The 20,345-nt window shown below is 41.2% G+C and overlaps 1 protein-coding gene across 1 annotated transcript; it reads right to left on the bottom strand.

Annotated features, from left to right (window-relative positions):
• Window positions 1-346: 346 nt before the first annotated feature.
• Window positions 347-5,521, bottom strand: LOC306748260 (ELAV-like protein 1; the record flags this gene model as incomplete). The annotated part of the gene is made up of 5 exons (XM_079231409.1): window positions 347-3,232; window positions 3,722-3,947; window positions 4,023-4,185; window positions 4,780-4,883; window positions 5,353-5,521. The coding sequence occupies 5 exons, from the start codon at window positions 5,519-5,521 to the stop codon at window positions 2,908-2,910; spliced, it is 987 nt and encodes a 328-aa protein (XP_079087535.1). The 3' UTR covers window positions 347-2,907.
• Between the last annotated feature and the right edge of the window lie 14,824 nt (window positions 5,522-20,345).

Below are 20,345 nucleotides of genomic sequence, written 5' to 3'. Positions count from 1 at the left end.
AATGCAAGCAGCCACTAAAAGTGCTGCAGAAAATATACCATGTTTTGACGGTGGTGTTACAGTAAATATGTTGCAGGAGAAAATGCAGACGTGTCTCCCCCATGTGGTCTCAGATGGTAATAACTGGGCCTGTCATGTGATCTGAAGGCCAATGACGTCACAGGATGTACCCCCTTGCTTTTCATATGCTGACGAGGAAATATAGGTTGGGACTATGAAGATGCTGACTCATGCAAAATTCAAAACATTTAAATAAAAGTAACCGTATACATACACATTTCATTAAATGTGGCTTTTGTCAATAAAATACAGCAAATTCACAATAAGCTTCTTAAGAGACATTTAATCCTTTCAATTCTGAAAAGCCAACATGTTTTATTGAAATGATCCAATGTTAAGACATTTAATGGACTTCAAATGAGTGTCCTTCAAAAACCAAAAAAACAAAATTAACCATTAAAAACACTCCAATAAGTAACAAGTATGAGCGCATACATTGTCAAATAAATATTTACGCCTCCTCTGATGTAAAATACACCATTCCCACTTATAAATTAAGGCAGAATGCAGTTAAATCTGACTACCCCTAAAACACTTGCATCTTTCATGCACTTTCAACTATACCGCTGAAAAAACTAAGCAGCAACGTAAATCGTCAGTAAAAAAATTGAAATTATAAAAGAAAAAAGATGATAGTCTAAGACTAAAAAAACACTATTACCTGCTTTAAGCAGGCCTTGAAATATTGCACAAAGTCAAGAATTAAGACACAAAAATAAACATGGAATTACTAAATCAAAAAGCACTTTTAAGACCAAAATAAATCTGAACATTGGAATGGAAATAGTTTTGTTGGGGGGGCACAAATTAAAGAGGCTTTTAACGAAACGCATCGGGAATTATTGCTAGGGATTTTGTTTTGAGAAAATATTCCCAAAAAAATAAAGTTACTGTGACCAAAAAATTATTTGATATTTGTAATCACCAAGTGGGTTTGTTTCTCTTAAATTTGTGGTCAGGTTACATCGGTCAACCACATTTGAGAACGAGACCACTATTAAAAGATGAGCTGTGATATGCCGATGATCTTTTTCTAAATGAATCATATAAAAAGTGTTTTGCTGAGCAGGTAAACAAAGCCTCACTGGTTAAAAGTAATCCCCATTTGACGAAGATCAGATCAATGGGTTTGGGTCTAAAAGCAGTATATTCGTATTTGTCGCCCAACAAACCTGGCTTTACTTTAGATAACTACACTAGAGCCGATAAATCAAATTAAAATCACAGCATAAATTGCCCTCCCCAAACAGCCAGGTATCAAAATAGATTTACTGAGCCAGGTGTCGACGTCCCAACTGCTGAAAAGACAACTAAAAAAGGTATCAACATACAGCTTCAACTGGCTAATTATGTCACTCTTCAGTGGTTCAAACGTTTCTGGCAATCTTAGAAATGTTGCGTCATGAAATGTCGTCGGGACAATCGCGTTCCTTCAAGTGTCTGTGTACAGGTTGAATAATCTTCAACCCACATTGGTCCTCATAGTTTAGCCCGTTTTTAACGTGACCTTCTATCAACACTGCAAATTTGCTACTAGAAATTAAAGAGAACACAGCTCCAAACCAAATCTAAAACAAAAAAGATAAATAATAAAAAAAAGAAATAAACCAAACAAAACTTTAGGCAAAAAGAAATAAAATTTAATTGTTTATGCTCAAAGTGAAACAACCAAAACAAAAAGAAAGCAAAATCAAAACTGAAATCATTAATAAAACGGCCATCAATTAGTCTTCAAACTTGAGATAAGCACTCGTTAAAGCAAGTTTGTAACCAACATTGTAACGATTAAAAATCTGTAGCCTCGGAAAAGGTGTTCCAAACAAAAAGAAAACAAATTAACTCGAAATAAAAGAAAAAACAAAACAGAAAGACATACTAAGGTTAAGTGACGTCGCTCTCAGTCAGCATCAGATATAAGCTTCGTACCCCTTAAAAACAGGCATCAATTTACCTTAAATCTCCAGTAATAGGATCAAATCTCTCACTGCCTTTGGTCCATCTCAATTCCCTACTCATTGACTGGGGTTCATATTCAACAGGACTCTCCTGAAATACAACTTATAATAAAAAAAGACACTTTACACAGGGATAATAAAGACAAAAACCTCCAAAGCTTGTCATGCTTAAAATTGTTAACCTGGTGGGAGTGTGAGCAAAAGTCAAAGATTAACATAAAAAAAGACTGATATTCACAGTAACCGAAAGCAAGACTGGTTAAAAGTGCTTTACTCTTAAATGGACTCGAGACGGTGAGTGGTACTTGTAGGTCTGGATATCCACTGGGTGATAATTTAATGCATCTATTTCTACTTCTGAGGAGGATCCAGGACAGAGCACTTCTTTCCCCCCCCAAAACAAAACCAAAATATTGGTCCTCGGCTTCTTTAAACCCACGAAAATGTCAACAGTTGGAGAACAATTTTGCGTGCCTCTTTCGTCAAGTCCCCTCTGTTATACATGCAACACATACGGACAGTATTTTAGCTTCTTTTTTTGTTGTTGATAATTGTCAAAAAGTTATCTTGGGGGTATCATGGGATTTTACCCTCTCCATCCCCTCACTAAAAATTAAAAACGACAGTGTCCTCAAGCCCCAAGCATGAGTATAAAGATGAAGAAAAAAAACAACAAAACAAAAATCAGTCTAAACACTCTTTTAGACAAGTACAAAGGTGCAGAAGAGTGACCATGTTGTTTAACTCTGAACACACTAAAAACCCAAACAAATTGCTAGATTTTCTTTTTTTTTTAAACGCATACTTCTGCTCTCTGCTATAAACGCCAGGTGCAGGTCATTTCCACCTCTCGTCTCCACCCGATTGTCCAGCTCTACCTCTCTCTCTCTCTCTACTTGTGGCCCTTGCTGGTCTTAAAGGACACTTGCAGCATCTTGTCTCCGAGCCGGTAGCCGTTCAGGCTGGCGATGGCCATGGCCGCTTCCTCGTAGTTAGTCATGGTAACGAAGCCAAAGCCCTTGCACTTGTTGGTGTTGAAGTCGCGGATCACCTTGACGTTGGTGACGGCGCCGAAGGGGCCGAACATCTGCCACAGGATGCTCTCGTCGGCGTCCTGGCCCAGGTTGTAGACGAAGATGCACCAGCCAGAGGTGGAGTTCCCGGGAACGCTGACGCTGCTCACACTACTCATGTGATCCACGCCCATAGGGGAGAACCTGCAAAAGAGATTGTTTACTTGTGGATTAATCAATTAACACGAAAGCCCTAACTCATACGATTAATCAACATAAAGATAATAAAAAGTGCAAATTTCCTAAATTAATACTCTGCTAATTTGTTGTCTCTGCCTCTGATGTGTGCCTTAAAAAAAAAAAAAAAGAAAACCACCAAGAAAGTGAACTGTATATTTATATTCTAGTTTGCAACTTCAAAATGGCAGGTAAACATTTTGTCCAAAGTTTTGGCACACAAAAACCAACTTGGTGCAATATATTCTCAGTGGACTTGAAGGCAAGATAAGCTTCAACATGTTTTTGATTTGACCGATAAGTTTGTTTCCTAGTTTTAGCATACTGACTATCTGTGGATAAATGGCAGTTAACAGGCCATCGCCAATTGCTTAGCTATCATGAGTCAAAAAGTAGCACACCAAAACCACAGCACAATGGCAAATATAATGACCCAGGTTCCCAACCCCCGCTCACCTAAACCGCTGTGCCTGGTGGTGGACGGGCCCTCCGAAGCGCCTGGACTGGTTGTGGTAGAGCTGAGAGATGAGCTGCGTGTTCTTCGCCTGGTTCGGGTTGGCGGCAAATTTCACCGTGATTGGCTCAGCGGCTCCGGGTGGTTTTTGGCCGTTCAGGTTTTTGACGGCCTCCTCTGCCTCGGCCCTCTTGTCATACCTGATAAAAGCCACGCCGCGGGACGCGCCTGGATGAGAGACAACAGCGGGTTACTGCCAATTCTGATACAAGCAGCATAACTAAAACAAAATAAGCAATTTACCTGTTGTTCCTGTGGCCTGGTCCACAAGTACACGGGAGTTAATGATGTGTCCGTAATGTGAAAACATGTCCTCCACATCCTTCTGGGACATGGCCTTTGGCAGGCCGCTGATATACAGGTTTGCATCCTTTATTGTATCAGAGCTGGGCCGTGCGTACGAAACCTAGCAACAGGAAGCAACAATTGCCTGATTAAAACACTACTGCTTCACACGTACAAAACAAAGTAACAATTATTTTTTTAGAAAACACTGAAAGTACAATGAGTTCTTAAATCTATTGACATTATTATTTACATGGGCAATTATGTGTTTTTTTAAATTACAACTAATTAATCTGAAAGGTTTGGCTAATTTATTAAAACTTGGTAAACATTTAAAATGAAAAAACAAAGAAATAAAATGATCTGATAATTGCTTTTAGGTATTAAAACATTGGTTTGAAAAGCATAAAATAAATATTACAGCGTTGAAAATAGAAATAGAAATCAAACTGACACAAAAAAAAGAGGTGCTTTTTTTTTTAAAGGAATCAATTACATGAAACGCACTGAATTTGACAGAATGTGTCAAATAAAATAAGTCAAATTATAGTAAAACGCAACAGACATGTCAGATAGGGCAGTAAATGAGTTGTAAAAGCAGCATCACTTCCTCGGGCTGACATGTACTAGCTAGTTAGCGGACAGCACAGGAGCCACAGGAGTTATATGACATGACATCTTTGGTTTGAGAATAGAACACCTTATTGCACGTTACCTTGATAGTTTTGGACTGTAGCCTTAGTCCATTCAGTGTACTGATAGCTCTGTCTGCATCACTAGGGTTAAGATAGTTAACAAATCCGTACCCTAAACTGTGGCCTAGAGAAAAAAAAAGGAAAACAATAAAATAAAAACAAAACAAAAAAACGGTGTATAGTTAAAAAAAAATCTGCAAACAAATAAGTATTTAAAAACAAAATCTCAACATTGCATGCTATTCTACACAAAAACAAACAAATAGACTGGAATAAATAAAACAAGTCTATAGTGGTGGAAAGACTGAGCAAACTACCACCCAACTCAAACAGGAAATAAAAGTTACATTATGAAAAAAAAAAATCATTGAGGAAGAAAAAGCCAGAAAATAGGCCTTCAGGAGATATCTTTCCAATAAAGATAAATAAAAAATGAGTGAAAGGCCAAACTATGTTTTTAAGTCATAAAGCTGAACCACCACTGATTTATTCAGAGGTTGTAACAAATCCTTCGCCATTTAAAACAAACTCTTGTGTTTTTTAAGCGTCCATCTGGGGTGTCACAGGTCTTATCGCTTCAGAAAGTTGCATACCTGCGACTTTGTCTCGAATCAACTTGGCGGACTCCACCTCTCCAATGCTGCTGAAGAGGCTCCGCAGCTCGTCCTGCGTCATGCTCTGAGGCAGGTAGTTCACTATCAGGTTGGTCTTGGAGTCCTTGCCATCGTCCCCTCCCATGAGGTCTTCATAGCCATTCGACATGTCATACACCTCCTGTAAGTCGGCCTCCTGGGCCAGAAAACACAGAGCGGGATAATCACACAGTACCATAATAAAAATGTCTTATTCATTCATTGACAGAAAATCGCCTAGTCGAATTGTTGGTGTCAGAAATTAAAAACACCAATTGTTGAGTGTTGGTGGAATAAAACAAGCAATTTGAATTCATTACTTTAGTGTGCATTTTCAATATTTTCCCAGATTTTATATACAAAACAGTTAATTAATTAGTTAATAAAGTAATTCAGCAGATTAATCTATGATGAAAATAATCATTAGTCGGAGCACTATACATGTCTTGAGATGCCTTGCGGCACAAAGCAAAAAATAAATGAATGCACGGAAAATCTACAACTATTAAAATGTCTTTAAAAAAAAAAAAAAAAAAAAAGAGAACCAGGGACTAAATATACTTCTACTCCAGGATTGGTACTTCCCAAAACCATCTCCTTCCCATTCATTACATCCAACTTGAACAATGCTGTCACAAATGGATGACTCAGCGCCGGGTTCTTTTTGAGTTTGAGAACTTCAATTGCACCGCAGTTTATATTTTTTAAGCTTTGTCTAATCTCCACCGTCACGGTTCTTGCATGTAGTGGAGACGCAAAGCCGGCAAAAAGGAATGTCCGTGTAATTACAGTGTTCAATGCAAAAGAGAAAGCTTTAAAGGCCACATCATGGGAACTAATTATATTACACAAACATGTGACTGGATTCAAGCAGAAAATTGGTCTCAATGTCCATTAAGCCAGTTTGAAATGTAATCAATGAAATTTAATGCAATAGAAATGGACACACAAGTTTTACATTTGCACAGGGTTCATACACATTTTGACCAATGGATTTCCATGACTATAAACCGAATTGGCATGACCAAACTTTTTGTGAATTCTCGGTGTAAACATGAAAAAGTGAGAAAATGTAGTATGTAAACTAACAATGAGAATTCCAAAGCATACCTTAAATGACAAATGAATGAGACAATAGTTTGATTAAAAGAATAAACATTTATAGATAAAAAGCGTATGTCTGCTTGTATTTTGAGCGTCTTTCTTTTAAAAGCATATTAATTATTTCAAACTCAGCGTAAATGAACGCCATGAACATATGAATATAACAATTTCCATGACTTTTCCTAAACCTTTGGGTTTTTATTTTTTTCAAGGACTTTTCCAGGTCTGGAAATAACCATTTGAAAATTCCATGACTTTTCCAGGTTTTCCATGACTGTAAGAACCCTGTTTGCAACGCATGCAAGTAAGTAGTCAAGTCAGTCTGAAGTCTTGCATTATAACCGGTCTAAAATTAGTTTAGTTAATGTCAGGTGCCCAAAACAAGAATGAAGCACAAATAGAAAATACTTATGAAAAAGTAACTACCGCTATCTGTTCAGCCGAGCGTGCAATGGCCGACACATTTGCGAGTGGCTGAAATGGAAGGGAAACAGTCTAGAAGGCAACCTGACAGAGGTTCATTCATGCAGGAGAAGGGTTGTGATTGTGTATTCTGGTGGGTAAGATACTCTGCCTGAGAGGATGAATGAGACTCCTGTATTAAATTGGTAAACATGGGCAAAGCTGGTGGGAGATGTCATGTGTGAATGATTTTAAATTATCTCAGTGCTTCTTCATTGCAAATATAAAATTCTTAGTTCAAGGAAAATAACAGATCACTGTTTGCAGACATTACATCCTCTGACAGAATGTATTACAAGAGAAAAACTTTAGTTTGTACATTTCCTGCAACCAAATGTCTTGCTACCGCTGCATTCAATTTCAACCACCCTGACACCTAAAATATCTGCTAACATTCAGTTGATCAAGAAGCTGAGATGTCACACTCACTTTCAAGTACTTAATGTGTCCTCGACGAACTGCCATGAAGACACTTCACTGCTTCGGAGGCTGAAAACAAAATCAAACCACTCTTGTCAGTATGGCAGTGAGCAAACATCTGAAGATCATGGCATTAAGAAGACATACATTTGACACAGCCGAGTGGAAAACACACATTGCCAGAAATTATGTAAAAGTTCCACATGATTTGCAACTCTCTGGAGGGGCCATAGAGACACTGCAGATTCAGATGTAATTAATGGAATGCAATTTCCCCACTGCGGGACTAATAAAGGATTATCTTATCTTAAAGAGTATCACTGTGTATGCTACCATACTAGATCATAAGACAATACAGATTTAAAATGCATATGGTTAAAATACTCAAGCCCTGATACAATGTTGAGTTCACATGTGCATTCATGCCAGTCCACTGTGCCTGCCCTGTATTAATGAGCATTAAATACAGGGATTATAAACAGGTCAGTATTTTATGACGGAGCATTGCAGACTTAAAATACTTAACATACATTTGTTTATTATTGACAATACGTCAAATTGTGATTTACCATATCGCGGCAGTTACGCGCCATATATGTTGGTAACTGCTACTGCATTGACTAACTGTGTATCATGAAATTAGTCAGTCTGTAAACAGGAAGCTAATGCTGGTTTGATCTGCAGTAATTACTTTTCTGGAATGTAGCTATAGCCAGATTAGCTAGATGTTTAAATCTCATGCGAGTCAAATTCAAAACAAAGTGTACAGAAACGGAGCCTTTTCCTCTCACATCGTGTATTAAATGATGCTGATGTTGCAGTGTGATCATTAATAGTCAGGATAATATATATATTTTTAATCCATCAAATATTGTACATGTTACAGCAAAGAACACCAGTCCCCCTAGCGGAAAACTAGTCTCGTGTACCATTATATTGTTAAATATCCAGTGGAAAGAGGCGTGTCATATTGGATGGAGCACGAGGGCCAGGTCAAAATTAGGACGTCATTATTTGAGTGAATAACATCTTCTAGGGGCCCTCACGCCCTGGCCTGCTTTCTCTGGATGAGCAACCTTACATTTTGCACGGAGGCAGCAGCTGAAGCCAACGAAAAACCCTGCTTTTACTAAAGTAAATCTGCTTTTACTAAATTAACGGTGCTTAAAACGGGCAACGCCGCTCATAATTACTCCAGAGATAAGCTAAGCGTCGTCTTCTGCAGCCACAAAACCCCGCTTTAGAAACACGTGAGACAAGTGTGTCTTCTAGTATCAGTCATTTGCAAAAGGAAGCGTGCAGAGGCCCGTTTAGCGTCACTACCGCGCGCAAGCTAGCCAGCTAGCTCACCTCCCTCCTTTTAAAGAGAAGTGTAAAATGCCTCCCCCCTCAAAAAAAATAAAAAAACAGGGGCTCGAAACCACCGGTCGGCAGCACATAGCATCAAGATGAACACGCTCCATTTATGTGGCTTCAGAGATAGATTACGTGGCAGTGTTTCGCCGACGGCTAGCCGACGTAAAAGCACCGTGGTCCTATTTTGGAGAACGGCGGATGTATACTTCGACGTCCCCTCGTCTAAACCCCCAGCGGCCTGCTAACAGGCCACGGGGGCTACCACGAGCTAACCAACGACTCCAAGGGCCGCGCGCGAGAGAAGCATGGCAGCCACCCCGCACGTCGACATATCGAAGCACACAGACGAAAAAGCTTCGGGAAACATTCGGTAATATGTTTAAGCATTTACCAGCTTTTGGGGGTTAGCTGTTGTTTCTGCTCCCGTCTCCTGTTTTTAGTTTCCTTTCTGGGCGACGTTCACTTTCCTCCAAGTCAGACTCGCGTAGTAAAGAAATCGAGGAAGAAGGAGCTGCGCGACAAAGCCCGAGCCACGCCCACTCGCGTCCAGCCACGCCCTCTGCAGAAGAGGCAGCGTGTCCATATTCAACATGCACTCCGAGAGTAAACCAACAAAAACTTACATTTATATTACATATTTTATATATTATTATTATATATATTTTACATACTTACATGAAATGTGGTCTCTGCATTAAACCCAACTGGGGTGGGGGTTCAGTGTCTTGTTCAAGGAAACAACATATTCAGTTCAAATATTCAGTTCATTCAGAAAAAGGATGATCAGTCACCTCTATGAAATGTGCTATTCGTTTTGATTCAATCGCACAGATCCTTTTTAGTTCGTAAAGAATCGTAAAATCATGGAGACCAACATGTTAGCTATATAAGCATTTTTTTATTATTGGAAAATAGCCACTGGTTAATTAGAATACACCATGCAGCAGTGGCGGGCCGTCAGGGCCTGCTAAGCATTCTCTGCTGGCCTAAACAGAATCACAAAGTTTAAATTATTTTTATAATGAAAAGTTATAGCTATTTTATAGTTTAATTGTTTTTCACAAATGCACTACTATATGCATGTATTATAATTATTTGTCCCTATTAGCTTATTTTCTCATTGCACACCTCTGTTCCTCTGTTGCCTTGCCTTCAGCCTTGAGCCTGCTGCATGGCGCAGCGCAGCCGCTGGTTAACAGCGTTCATCCAATCACATTTCACTTCAGACGTAGCATCAGAAATGTGTGTCTCCTTGTTTGGTGTTATGAAAATGCTTAATGGTGATTTATATATCTTTCACATTCATCAAATGAGCAAGTGTGTGGCAGACACACTGTGGCAGACACACTTTCTTTTTTTTTTAACTTTTATTAGAACAAGTTCCTTGACAGTGAGTCTCACACAGCATGACATACAATATTATAAACGATTATAACAACCCTATAAAAATAACAATATGTAATACAAGTGTATACCAAATACAAATAGAACACAAATGACAGAAGGGATATCACAATGAAATCACCTAGTTTCATATTCAATCTAGCTTGTCCAGTCCAATGTCAACCGAATAATTATTTTGACCAATACATTGTGACAGGTGACCATCTAGCTAGGTAAATGTACATCCGGAGTCGTAGGCTTGCAGTTAAACTCTCCATACAATTCACAGCCTGGAGCCTCTGGGCCCACTGGTCCACAGTGGGTGAGTGGGGCCTGAGCCAGTTAACTGTGATAATTTTGTGGGCAATTAACATCATAACTCTGATTATATACAGTTTGTTTTTCCCTAGCCCCCTTGTAGGTGTAGTTCCCAAAATCAGCTGTTGTGGGTCAATCGAACTGTCTAAGTTCAAGATCTTACCTACCTCCCTCTTTACCTCTTCCCAGAACTTCTGCAATTTAGGGCAATCCCAGAAAATGTGAGAAAAGTCTCCTATTAGGCCACAACCTCTCCAGCAGAGAGGGGAATACTTCTTGTCATATTTAGCTATTACTAAGGGCGTTTTAAAAAATCTCATCCTTAGCTTCCAACTAAATTCTCTCCAGGTTGGACTACTTAAACATTTGTGCCAGGACAACCAAGAGCATTCCCAATCATCATCTGCAATAATGATGTTAGCCTCCAATTCCCATTTACTTTTTATATCTAGTGTATCGATGAATGTATCCATACGAATTCTGCTGTATAAACAAGATATTACATGCTTTGTTTGGATTCGATACTCAGCTATCTCCACCCAGTACTCCTCAAAATTGCCTGGTATGTCTTTTATTTTGTCCCAATCCTTGTGTGTGGTCAAATAGTGTCGAAGTTGAAAATATCGGAATAGATCCTTGGCTTCAATACCATACTTTGCTTGAAGTTGTGCGAAAGCCCTGAGAGTCGTTCCTACAAATAATTGATTTATTGTGGTCAAACCCTTCTCCGCACATTTACTAACACCCGTGTCCATATTAGCAGGCAGAAAATCACAAAGAGCAGCAATTTTTGTTGCCCTAGATACAGATAATGAGAGGTTTATTACCTGTCTTATTTTCCTCCAAACCTTTAATGTATACTTAACCCATTCATTTTGTATTTTTAGTATACTCAATGCCTTTGTCGTCAGAAAGGGGAGTGCTGAGAGTGATGTGCTTACTGAACTTTGCTCTATATGTACCCATTTTGTATCAGTGTATAAGTTGTGCTGCCCAGTAATAACTTCTGAAATGAGGCAAAGATAAACCGCCCTTCTCTTTCCGTAAGCAAAGAACTTTGAGTCTCACTCTAGGCCTCTTGTTCTGCCATATGAATCGGGAAACAAGCCTATCTAAGAGCTTAAAAGTAGATACCGGGACAGCAATAGGAAGAGAGCAAAAGAGAAATAACAGCCTTGGCAGAACATTCATCCTAATGGTTTCTACTCTCCCAACCAAGGAAAGGGGAAGCATCGCCCACCTTTCCAGGTCATTTTTGATCTGGGAAATAAGTTTGTCATAGTTTGCGCTGTATAATTTAGAAGCAATAGGAGTCAAAATCACACCCAAGTACCTAAAGCCCCCCTTTGACCATCTAAATCTCGCAAGTCTGTCCAATTGTGTAGGCCAGCTTCCTGTAATCATCATTGCTTCCGATTTCCCCTCATTAACTTTATGTCCTGAAACTCCCCCATAGTTCCTCAGACATTGCATAACCGCTGGTCTAGATGACAATGGATTTCTTATAAACAACAGGATATCATCCGCAAACAACGCTATTTTATGCATCATGCCCCCCTCATCTACTATACCTTCAGTTTGATCATTACTCCTTATTAACTCAGCCAGCGGTTCAATACTCAGTGCAAACAAAATTGGAGACACTGGATTTCCCTGCCGAACCCCCTTCTTAAGTTTAAAGAATTGAGAGCAGTGTCCGTTAACCCTAACTCTAGATATTGGGTCTTTATTTAGAGTGTTAATCCATCTAATAAATGTCCAATTAAATCCCATTCGTTCCATAGTATAATTTAAATACGACCAGTCCACCCTATCAAACGCCTTCTCTGCACCCAGACTGAGAAGCATTGAAGGACAGGCCGAGTCTCTTGCTACTGATTGTAAGTTTAGAACTCTTCTAATATTATTTGCACCTTGACGACCCGGTATAAACCCCGTCTGATCAGGATTGATTAACTTCCCAAGGTATTTCTGCATTCTATTCGCCAGTATAGAACTAAGAATCTTTACATCACTTCCAAGCAGACTGATTGGCCTATAGGCGCCACACTCTAGTGGATCCTTCCCCTCTTTGTGTATGACTGTTATCACGGCCTCTGACCAACTTTTGGGTGGGTCATTTTCCTGTAAAGCATAGTTAAAGACCCCACAAAGCCTAGGCACAAGCTCCTTCATACAGGTCTTGTAAAATTCACCTGACAGACCATCTGTTCCCGGAGATTTATTATTTTTCAGAGATCCAATGATCCCTTCTATTTCACTTTCTAAAATTGGGGCTGTCAACTCCTCCGCTTCTGCTTCCGATAGCTTTACTAAATTAAGATCCTTAAATATTCCCTCCATTTTCACCGTGCTTGGAGCTTCCTCTGTTGCATCGTAAAGATTCTTGTAAAAAGTTTGAAATGCCCCTGCCACCTCAACTGGATGTGAAACCTCAGCTAAGGATGTTGGATGCCTTATTTTATGAACAATACGGTTTGACTGCTCTTTTCTCAACTGAAAGGCAAGTAGCCGGCTTGCTCGATTCCCCATCTCATAATAGCTTTGGTTTGTATATCTGAGCGCCCCCTCAGCTTTGCGTGTAAGTAATTCATCCAGAGCAGTTCTACACTCCTGTAGTTGTTCCAATATATGTTTATCCCCAGTTACTCTATGCTCATGTCCCAATCTTTTTATATCACTTTCTAATTGTTTCTCCTTTTCAAGTCTCTGTTTATTCAATTTAACGGCTATTTCAATACATTTCCCTCTCAGCACTGCCTTAGCCCCATCCCAAAGGGTGGAGGGGGGGTACTGCTCCATTATCATTTATTGCAAAGTATTCTCCCATAGTTTGTTTTAATTGCTCTTGGGATATCGGGTTTGTCAGCAAAGAGATGTTTAATCTCCAGTATTTAAAATGCCTTTCGAAACCCAAGTTTAATTTCAGTCTTACTGGGCCATGATCAGATAGAGTAATAAGTTCTATAACACACTCCTTAATTTTATGAAGGCTCTGCTTTGAGATGCAAATCAGATCAATTCTGGAGTATGACCCATGAACCGTAGACAGAAATGTAAAATCTTTTGCCGTTGGATTCTTGGCTCTCCAGCTATCTACAAGCCCTAATTCTTCCAATATATGTTTTGCAGCTTTTGATTTCCTGCTAGGAGGTCACTGGTCTGTGGGTAATTTGTCTAATTTCGCGTTTAAGACACAATTAAAGTCTCCTCCTAAAACTATGGTACCTTTAGCTTCCCTTGCCAATATGGATGCAATGTCCTTAAAAAACGAAGGATCATCTTCATTCGGAGCATAAATATTCATGATGGTCAGGTCTATTCCACCTATTTTTCCTATGACTCCTATATACCTTCCCTGAAAATCCTTTACTTCCCTATGTACTGCAAGACCGCTGGATCTACTATCAAAATTGCCACTCCTCTCTTTCTGCTATTTGGACAAGATGCATAGAACACCTGCTCCACCCAATCTCTTCTTAATTTCTTGTGTTCAGCCTCATTTAGGTGAGTTTCCTGTAGTAACCCTATTGAACAATTGAATTTTTTCAACTGAGTTAAAATCTTTTTCCTCTTAATGGGATGATTGATACCTTTAACATTATAACTAACAACCCCTAAATCAGACATAAGTAATCTTCTTTCTTGTTTTTTTTCCTTCCCCTCAAACCCCCTGTGTTTAAAATAAGTCTTACTTCAAAAATGACCTCATTTACTTGTGTGGACTTAACAGACATGTCAAGGATATAAGAACTACGAACAAACATATTTAAATGAACCAAATAAACACCTTTGACTTCCAAAAACCCAGCTGGCTGAAGAAATGTGTCCACCAGCCCCTGTTGTATTATAGGCAGAGAGTTGTGACCTCTAACTCTCTCTGGGGAATATGCACAAAGTGCCAACCAAACCACAGCCCAAAGAAAATAACCAATTCCCTGGTAAGGTTTTCGTCCCATCTTGGGTCCTATCATCAAAAAGAAAATGGGAGCCCTTCGCTCCCTCTTACCTTTAATATCACTCACATATACTCATCACTTATATTCAGTGTGACTAGCTGTTTTAAATGTCATATACGGGGATAGATATGTCGTATTCCTGTCGACCGTTAAACTTAGCACTGATTTCCAAAAGTCTGTTAGCGTTACCTGAGCACAAATGTCCTTTCAGGGAGGTAGGCAGTCCTTCAGAAAAGAGCGTAGATCCGCGTCCCTCAGAGAAGCGGCTCCTCCACCTCCTCCTCCTCTCCTCCCGTTCTCCTGCCTTTGCCATGTCGCCCTCGAAAGTTCCCGTTCCATCTTCTCTCTCTCACTCACTTGCACCTCTATGCCCAACTCCCCAAGTGTCGGCAGAGCCTCTACCAGCGTTGGAAAAGTTTTCACTCCCGTCTCCAAGATGACTCTCAGCTGCGCAGGGAAGCGACATCCGGCCCGAATCCCCTTCTCCTTCAGCTGCTTTATAACTCCACGTACCCGCGCTCCTTTCCTCTGCACCTCCGGAGAGTAATCTTGGTCGAAGTATATGAGCTTTCCCTGAAACTGGACTTGTTTCTGTGTCCATGCTTGTCGTAGCACCGCTTCTTTCACGGTATAGTCCTGAAATCTCACAATGATGGAGCGCGGAGGTGCGGTGTTGTCTGGTTTTAGCCCCAAAGATCTGTGCGCCCTCTCAATGTGTACATTAATTTCAGGCGGTAGCTGCAGCGTGTTTTTAATAAGATCTTCAACAAATCCAACCATGTCTCTTTTCTCACTTTCTTCAGGGACTTGATAGATTCTCAGATTGTTGCGGCGCATTCGGTGCTGCAGGTCATCACATAGGTCGGTGAGGGCCGCCTCGCGTCTCACCAGATGTCGGAGCACCCGCTCATGTCGTTGACCAGAGTCCTCAGCCACGCCGACTCTGGTCTCCGTCTCTTCCACCCTCCGTTCGAGTTTCTCCATCCGTTGTTTTAGATCCGTTACCGATGTTTACAGTCTAGACAGTGAGGCTTTGGTGTCAGTAAACGACTCCTGATTTTCTTTCCTCAATTCTTTCAGTTCTCGAAGTATCTCGGCAGACACACATTCAATACTTCTCCACTTATTAGATTTTAATGAGGTCCAAATTGAAAGAAAAAAATGATTAGGGGCAATTTGGAGAGTGCAGGATATAGAACGAAACATGCAATTTGATACATACGATCATGAATGTAAACAGCAAAGTGGAAGAGAAATCAGGTTTTGTTCACTTCCGAAATTCTGTGCGTGTCAATTTCAGAGAGACAGTAAAAAGTGCTCTGTACAATAATAACACACTTACCATCAAGAAACAATATAACCTTATTGTACATACCACACAAACCATGAGATCACATATGATGATTTCTTTAATGGAGCGTATGAAAAATACAAGAAGGCAAAAAAGCCCTGTATCCCTTCAACCACACATAATTGATTGTCCTTTTTATTTCCACTCAGCAGGGTCATATGTGTGACAAATACTGAAAGGTGCAACAGTGTATCTAAAGCCATAAACAGCTTTCTGTAAACCATCGTAATATTTTGGGTTTCAGAAATACCAACAACCACATTACACAAAATATATTTTCCCACTTTTATGTCACACGTTTTATATCGTACGGGAGTAAACCTGTATTATCCAGCAGGTGAGAAGTGTGCAGCAGGAATAATTGTTCTGACAGCAATCCCAACATTACTTTAATGCCCATTTCCACGAGACAATATGGCACGCTGTACTCGTATTATCTTTGCCAAGTACAAAGCTGTCCCATCTCTCATAGTGTCTTCAGTTTTTGTCCAGTACTCGATATTCCAGATGTGGTTGGTCCCTCATCAGCTGTGCCACTGCCAGAAACAAAATTATCTGCATGACAAGAGGAAAGAAAGGAAAATAGTCTTCTGGTCAACAGCCAATTTAAACAATGACACACACAACAGAGTGTGAAATTAAACAAAATTGTGGTGAAAAGCACCGTAAAATGCAACACAAAATGAACATACATAACAACGCCTTTAATGTTCAGAAATCAGAATGTGCAGATGTTTGGTTGGAAACAACTTCATGCAGAATTTATACAGCACTAATCAATATTTGTATTTCACCAATGACTCAATTTAACTATGTGTTATGTGAAATAACTAATTTGTATTGAAGAAAACTTGTTGTATGAAGACTCGGAGGATAAAGACACGAGTCTTTCATTGGAGTCTTCAGGGGTGGCTGAGTATAAATATTGCCCTGTAAAAATGTGTTTTCCTTCCATACCTGTGTACATATCTACTCGTAGATACTATAGGCCTCGGACTCGTTCGCACATGCATCAAAATCCCTTCTCTGTTATTTATCCCACCCGCTCCACACAGACCCAACACCTCGTCACAGGGGGCCTCTGGAACTGCCAGTCAGCTAACCGCAAGGCGGACTTCATCTCTGCCTTCGCTTTTAAGCAATCGCTGGACTTCCTGGCTCTCACTGAGACTTGGATCACACCAGACAACAATCTACCCCTGCTGCCCTCTCATCTGCCTTCTCCTTCAGCCACATACCTCGGCCCACCGGTCGGGGTGGTGGCACAGGTCTACTCATCTCCCCCAAATGGAGTTTTTCTCGCTACCCACTTCCACTGTCTTTTAAGACAAGATAAGATAATCCTTTATTAGTCCCTCAGTGGGGAAATTGCGGGATTACAGCAGCCTTGCATACAATAGAGACACATAGTGAAAAAAACAATCAAGTAATATAAATAAAATAACAATAAACAGTTGTAAAACAGTAAGAAGAATACAGTACAGTATCAATTTCCAATTAAATATGCAGACGGAATAAGAATATATAAATAAAAGTACTTGAACGTATTTATATTGCACCAGCTGAGTACAATGAAAGTGTCCACAGTGAATAAAGAGACCAAGTGTCCAAAAGTGATGAAGTGTTCATGGTTTACTGAGAGCTCAGTGTGTTGTGCAGCCTGACAGCAGCGGGGAGAAAGGACTTTCGTTACCTCTCCCTCAGACACCGGGGATGAATCAGCCGGTGACTGAAGGAGCTGTGCAGCGCTGCCAGAGTGTCCTGCATGGGGTGGGAGGCGTGGTTTAACATGGACGAGATCTTAGTCATCATCCTCTTGTCCCCCACCACCTCCACAGTATCCAGAGGACGCCCCAGCACGCTGCTGGCCTTCCTCACCAGTTTGTCCAGTCTCCTCCTGTAAGCTGCAGTGATGCTGCTGCACCAGAAGACCACTCCATAAAAGATGGCTGATGCCATGCTGTGACGGTTACTCATCCGGTCCAACTAAACATTGTTGTTCTCTACCGTCCACCTGGTTCCTTGGGAGATTTCTTGGAAGAATTAGACGTCCTCCTATCGAACTTCCCAGAAAACGCTCATCGTTCTGGGGGACTTTAACATCCAGACAGAGAAGTCATCTGACCTGTTACTCTTATTGTCTTCCTTTGCTTTGTCACTCAGTCCTTCCCCTCCTACTCACAAAGCGGCAACCTTGACTATATCTTTACCAGAAACTGCTCTACATATAACCTCACTGTAACTCCACTTCATGTCTCTGACCACTTCTTCATCTCTTACTCTCTCCCACTCTTTGGAACTGACAACCCTCCCACATCAACAGACACCTGTCCGTCGCAACATTCGCTCCCTCTCTCCCTCCTCTCTTGCCTCGTCTGTTCTGTCAGCCCTTCCTTCAACTGACTCTTTCTCACTCATGTATCCCAACTCTGCCGCAGACATTCTCCTCTCTACTCTGTCTCTCTTGATTCTCTCTGTCCTCTTACGACGCGAAAGGTCCGCAAGTCCTTTCCGGCTCCGTGGCTGTCCGACTCCGTGCGTGCCGAGAGAGCCACTATGTGAGCATCGGAAAGGAAATGGCGAAAATCCAAACATGCCGACGACCTGCTCGCCTATCACTCCCTTCTCTCCTCCTTCTCTGCCTCTATCTCTGCAGCCAAAAGCTTGTTCTACCAATCCACAATTGAATCCTCTTTTTCTCACCCCAAACTCTTCTCTATCTTCTCCAACCTCCTTGACCCTCCACCCTTCTACCAAGCCACTTTGTTGACTACTTTACAAAAAAGATAGATGACATACGCTCCTCATTTACTAATCCATCTTCTTCTATAACTATACCTCCATTAACTTCCCCCTCTTCCCCTTTGCTTTCCTCTTTCACCTTCCTGTCTCCCAATCAAGTTCTTACCTTGGTAACCTCTGTCCGCCCAACTACCTGCCCCCTCGACCCCATCCCATCTCACATTCTCCAGTCTATTGCTCCTGACCTTCTTCCCTTTCTCACCCATCTGATCAACACCTCCCTCTCAACTGGCTGTTTCCCTAACTCTCTGAAGGAGAGCAGGAGAAGTCAACTACTACAGACCTGTCTCTCTCCTTCCCTTTCTTCTACAAAACTCTGGAGTGAGCTATCTTTAACCAAGTCTCCTCCTTTATCCACCAGAACAACCTTCTGGACCCTCACCAGTCTGGATTCAAGGCAGGCCACTCAACAGAGACTGCCCTCCTCGCTGTCTCTGAGCAGCTTCACACTGCTAGAGCAGCCTCTCTCTCCTCTGTTCTTATCCTTCTAGACCTCTCTGCTGCCTTTGACACAGTGAATCGCCAGATCCTTCTTTCCTCCCTCCAGGACTTTGGTATCACAGGCAATGTGCTCTCCCTCTTCTCATCCTACCTCAATGACTGCACCTACCGGGTAACTTGGAAAGCATCTGTGTCTGAACCGTGTCCTCGCACTACTGGGGTCCCTCAAGGCGTCCCCAATCGGAAACACAGGTAGCAGCACGAATCTCTGCCTGTCTGACTGACATCTCTCAGTGGATGTCCGCACATCACCTGAAAATGAATCCTGACAAAACTGAACTACTTTTCCTTCCAGGAAGAGGCTCTCCCACCCACGACCTCACTGTTACCTTCAACAACTCAGTGTTGGCACCAACCCTGACTGCCAGGAATCTCGGTGTGACACTCGACAGTCAACTCTCCCTGACTGCCAACATTACCGCAACAACACGTTCCTGTCGGTTCATGCTGTACAACATCAGGGGAATACGTCCCCTTCTCACTCAGAAGGCGGCACAGGTTCTCGTACAGGCTCTGATCATCTCACGCCTTGAATACTGTAACTTCCTCCTGGCAGATCTACCTGCTAGTGCCATCCAACCTCTGCAGCTCATCCAGAATGCAGCAGCTCGACTGGTCTTTAACCTCCCGAAATTCACCCACACTACTCCGTTCCTGATGAGGAGGAGCACATGAGAGCCAATTAGTAGAGCTGAGTCACCTGTCTGACAAGACAAATACCCGAGGGTCTGCCCAAACATATACCCAATAAGCTGAAATGTCCCTCTTAATGGAAAACAAACTATATCACCCCATCAGGGGAGGACGGTGTAGATAAAAAATGTATAGACAGCATCTCGTGGCCATTAGAGGAAGTGCGCAGCTACAGTTGTTGCTGCTGGTATTCATCTCTGCTGCTTTGGATACTTTTCACAGTAGACTTGCAAAATCATTTTTACACATTTTGCACACCAGATATAAACATGTTAGTCGTATTTCGATGTTTCCATCAGTGTAACATCTACAGCTCGAGAGTCGGGTTCCTGGCTGCGGCCCATGTAGTTCTGAAAGACTCCACTGAGGGGCGCTATCTCTGAATCCAGCTTAACAAAAAGGCAGTGGATATGAAGAACATACTGTAAATATGCAATTATTCAAGAATAATCTGCAGTGTCATGAAAGCACCTGTTTTGTTTGTGTAACTTTTACACCTTTTGTTGAGTGAAAATAAGCCGATGCTGAAGCCGTATACTTTCCAGACAAAAGACCAGAACCAGCAAAAAAACAAACTGGGGAAAAAAAACACTTGCTTACGTTCA

Source organism: Taurulus bubalis (assembly GCF_910589615.1).
Source record: "Taurulus bubalis genome assembly, chromosome: 1".
NCBI classification, from domain to species: Eukaryota; Metazoa; Chordata; class Actinopteri; order Perciformes; family Cottidae; genus Taurulus; species Taurulus bubalis.
This window is presented reverse-complemented; position numbering and strand designations above follow the sequence as displayed.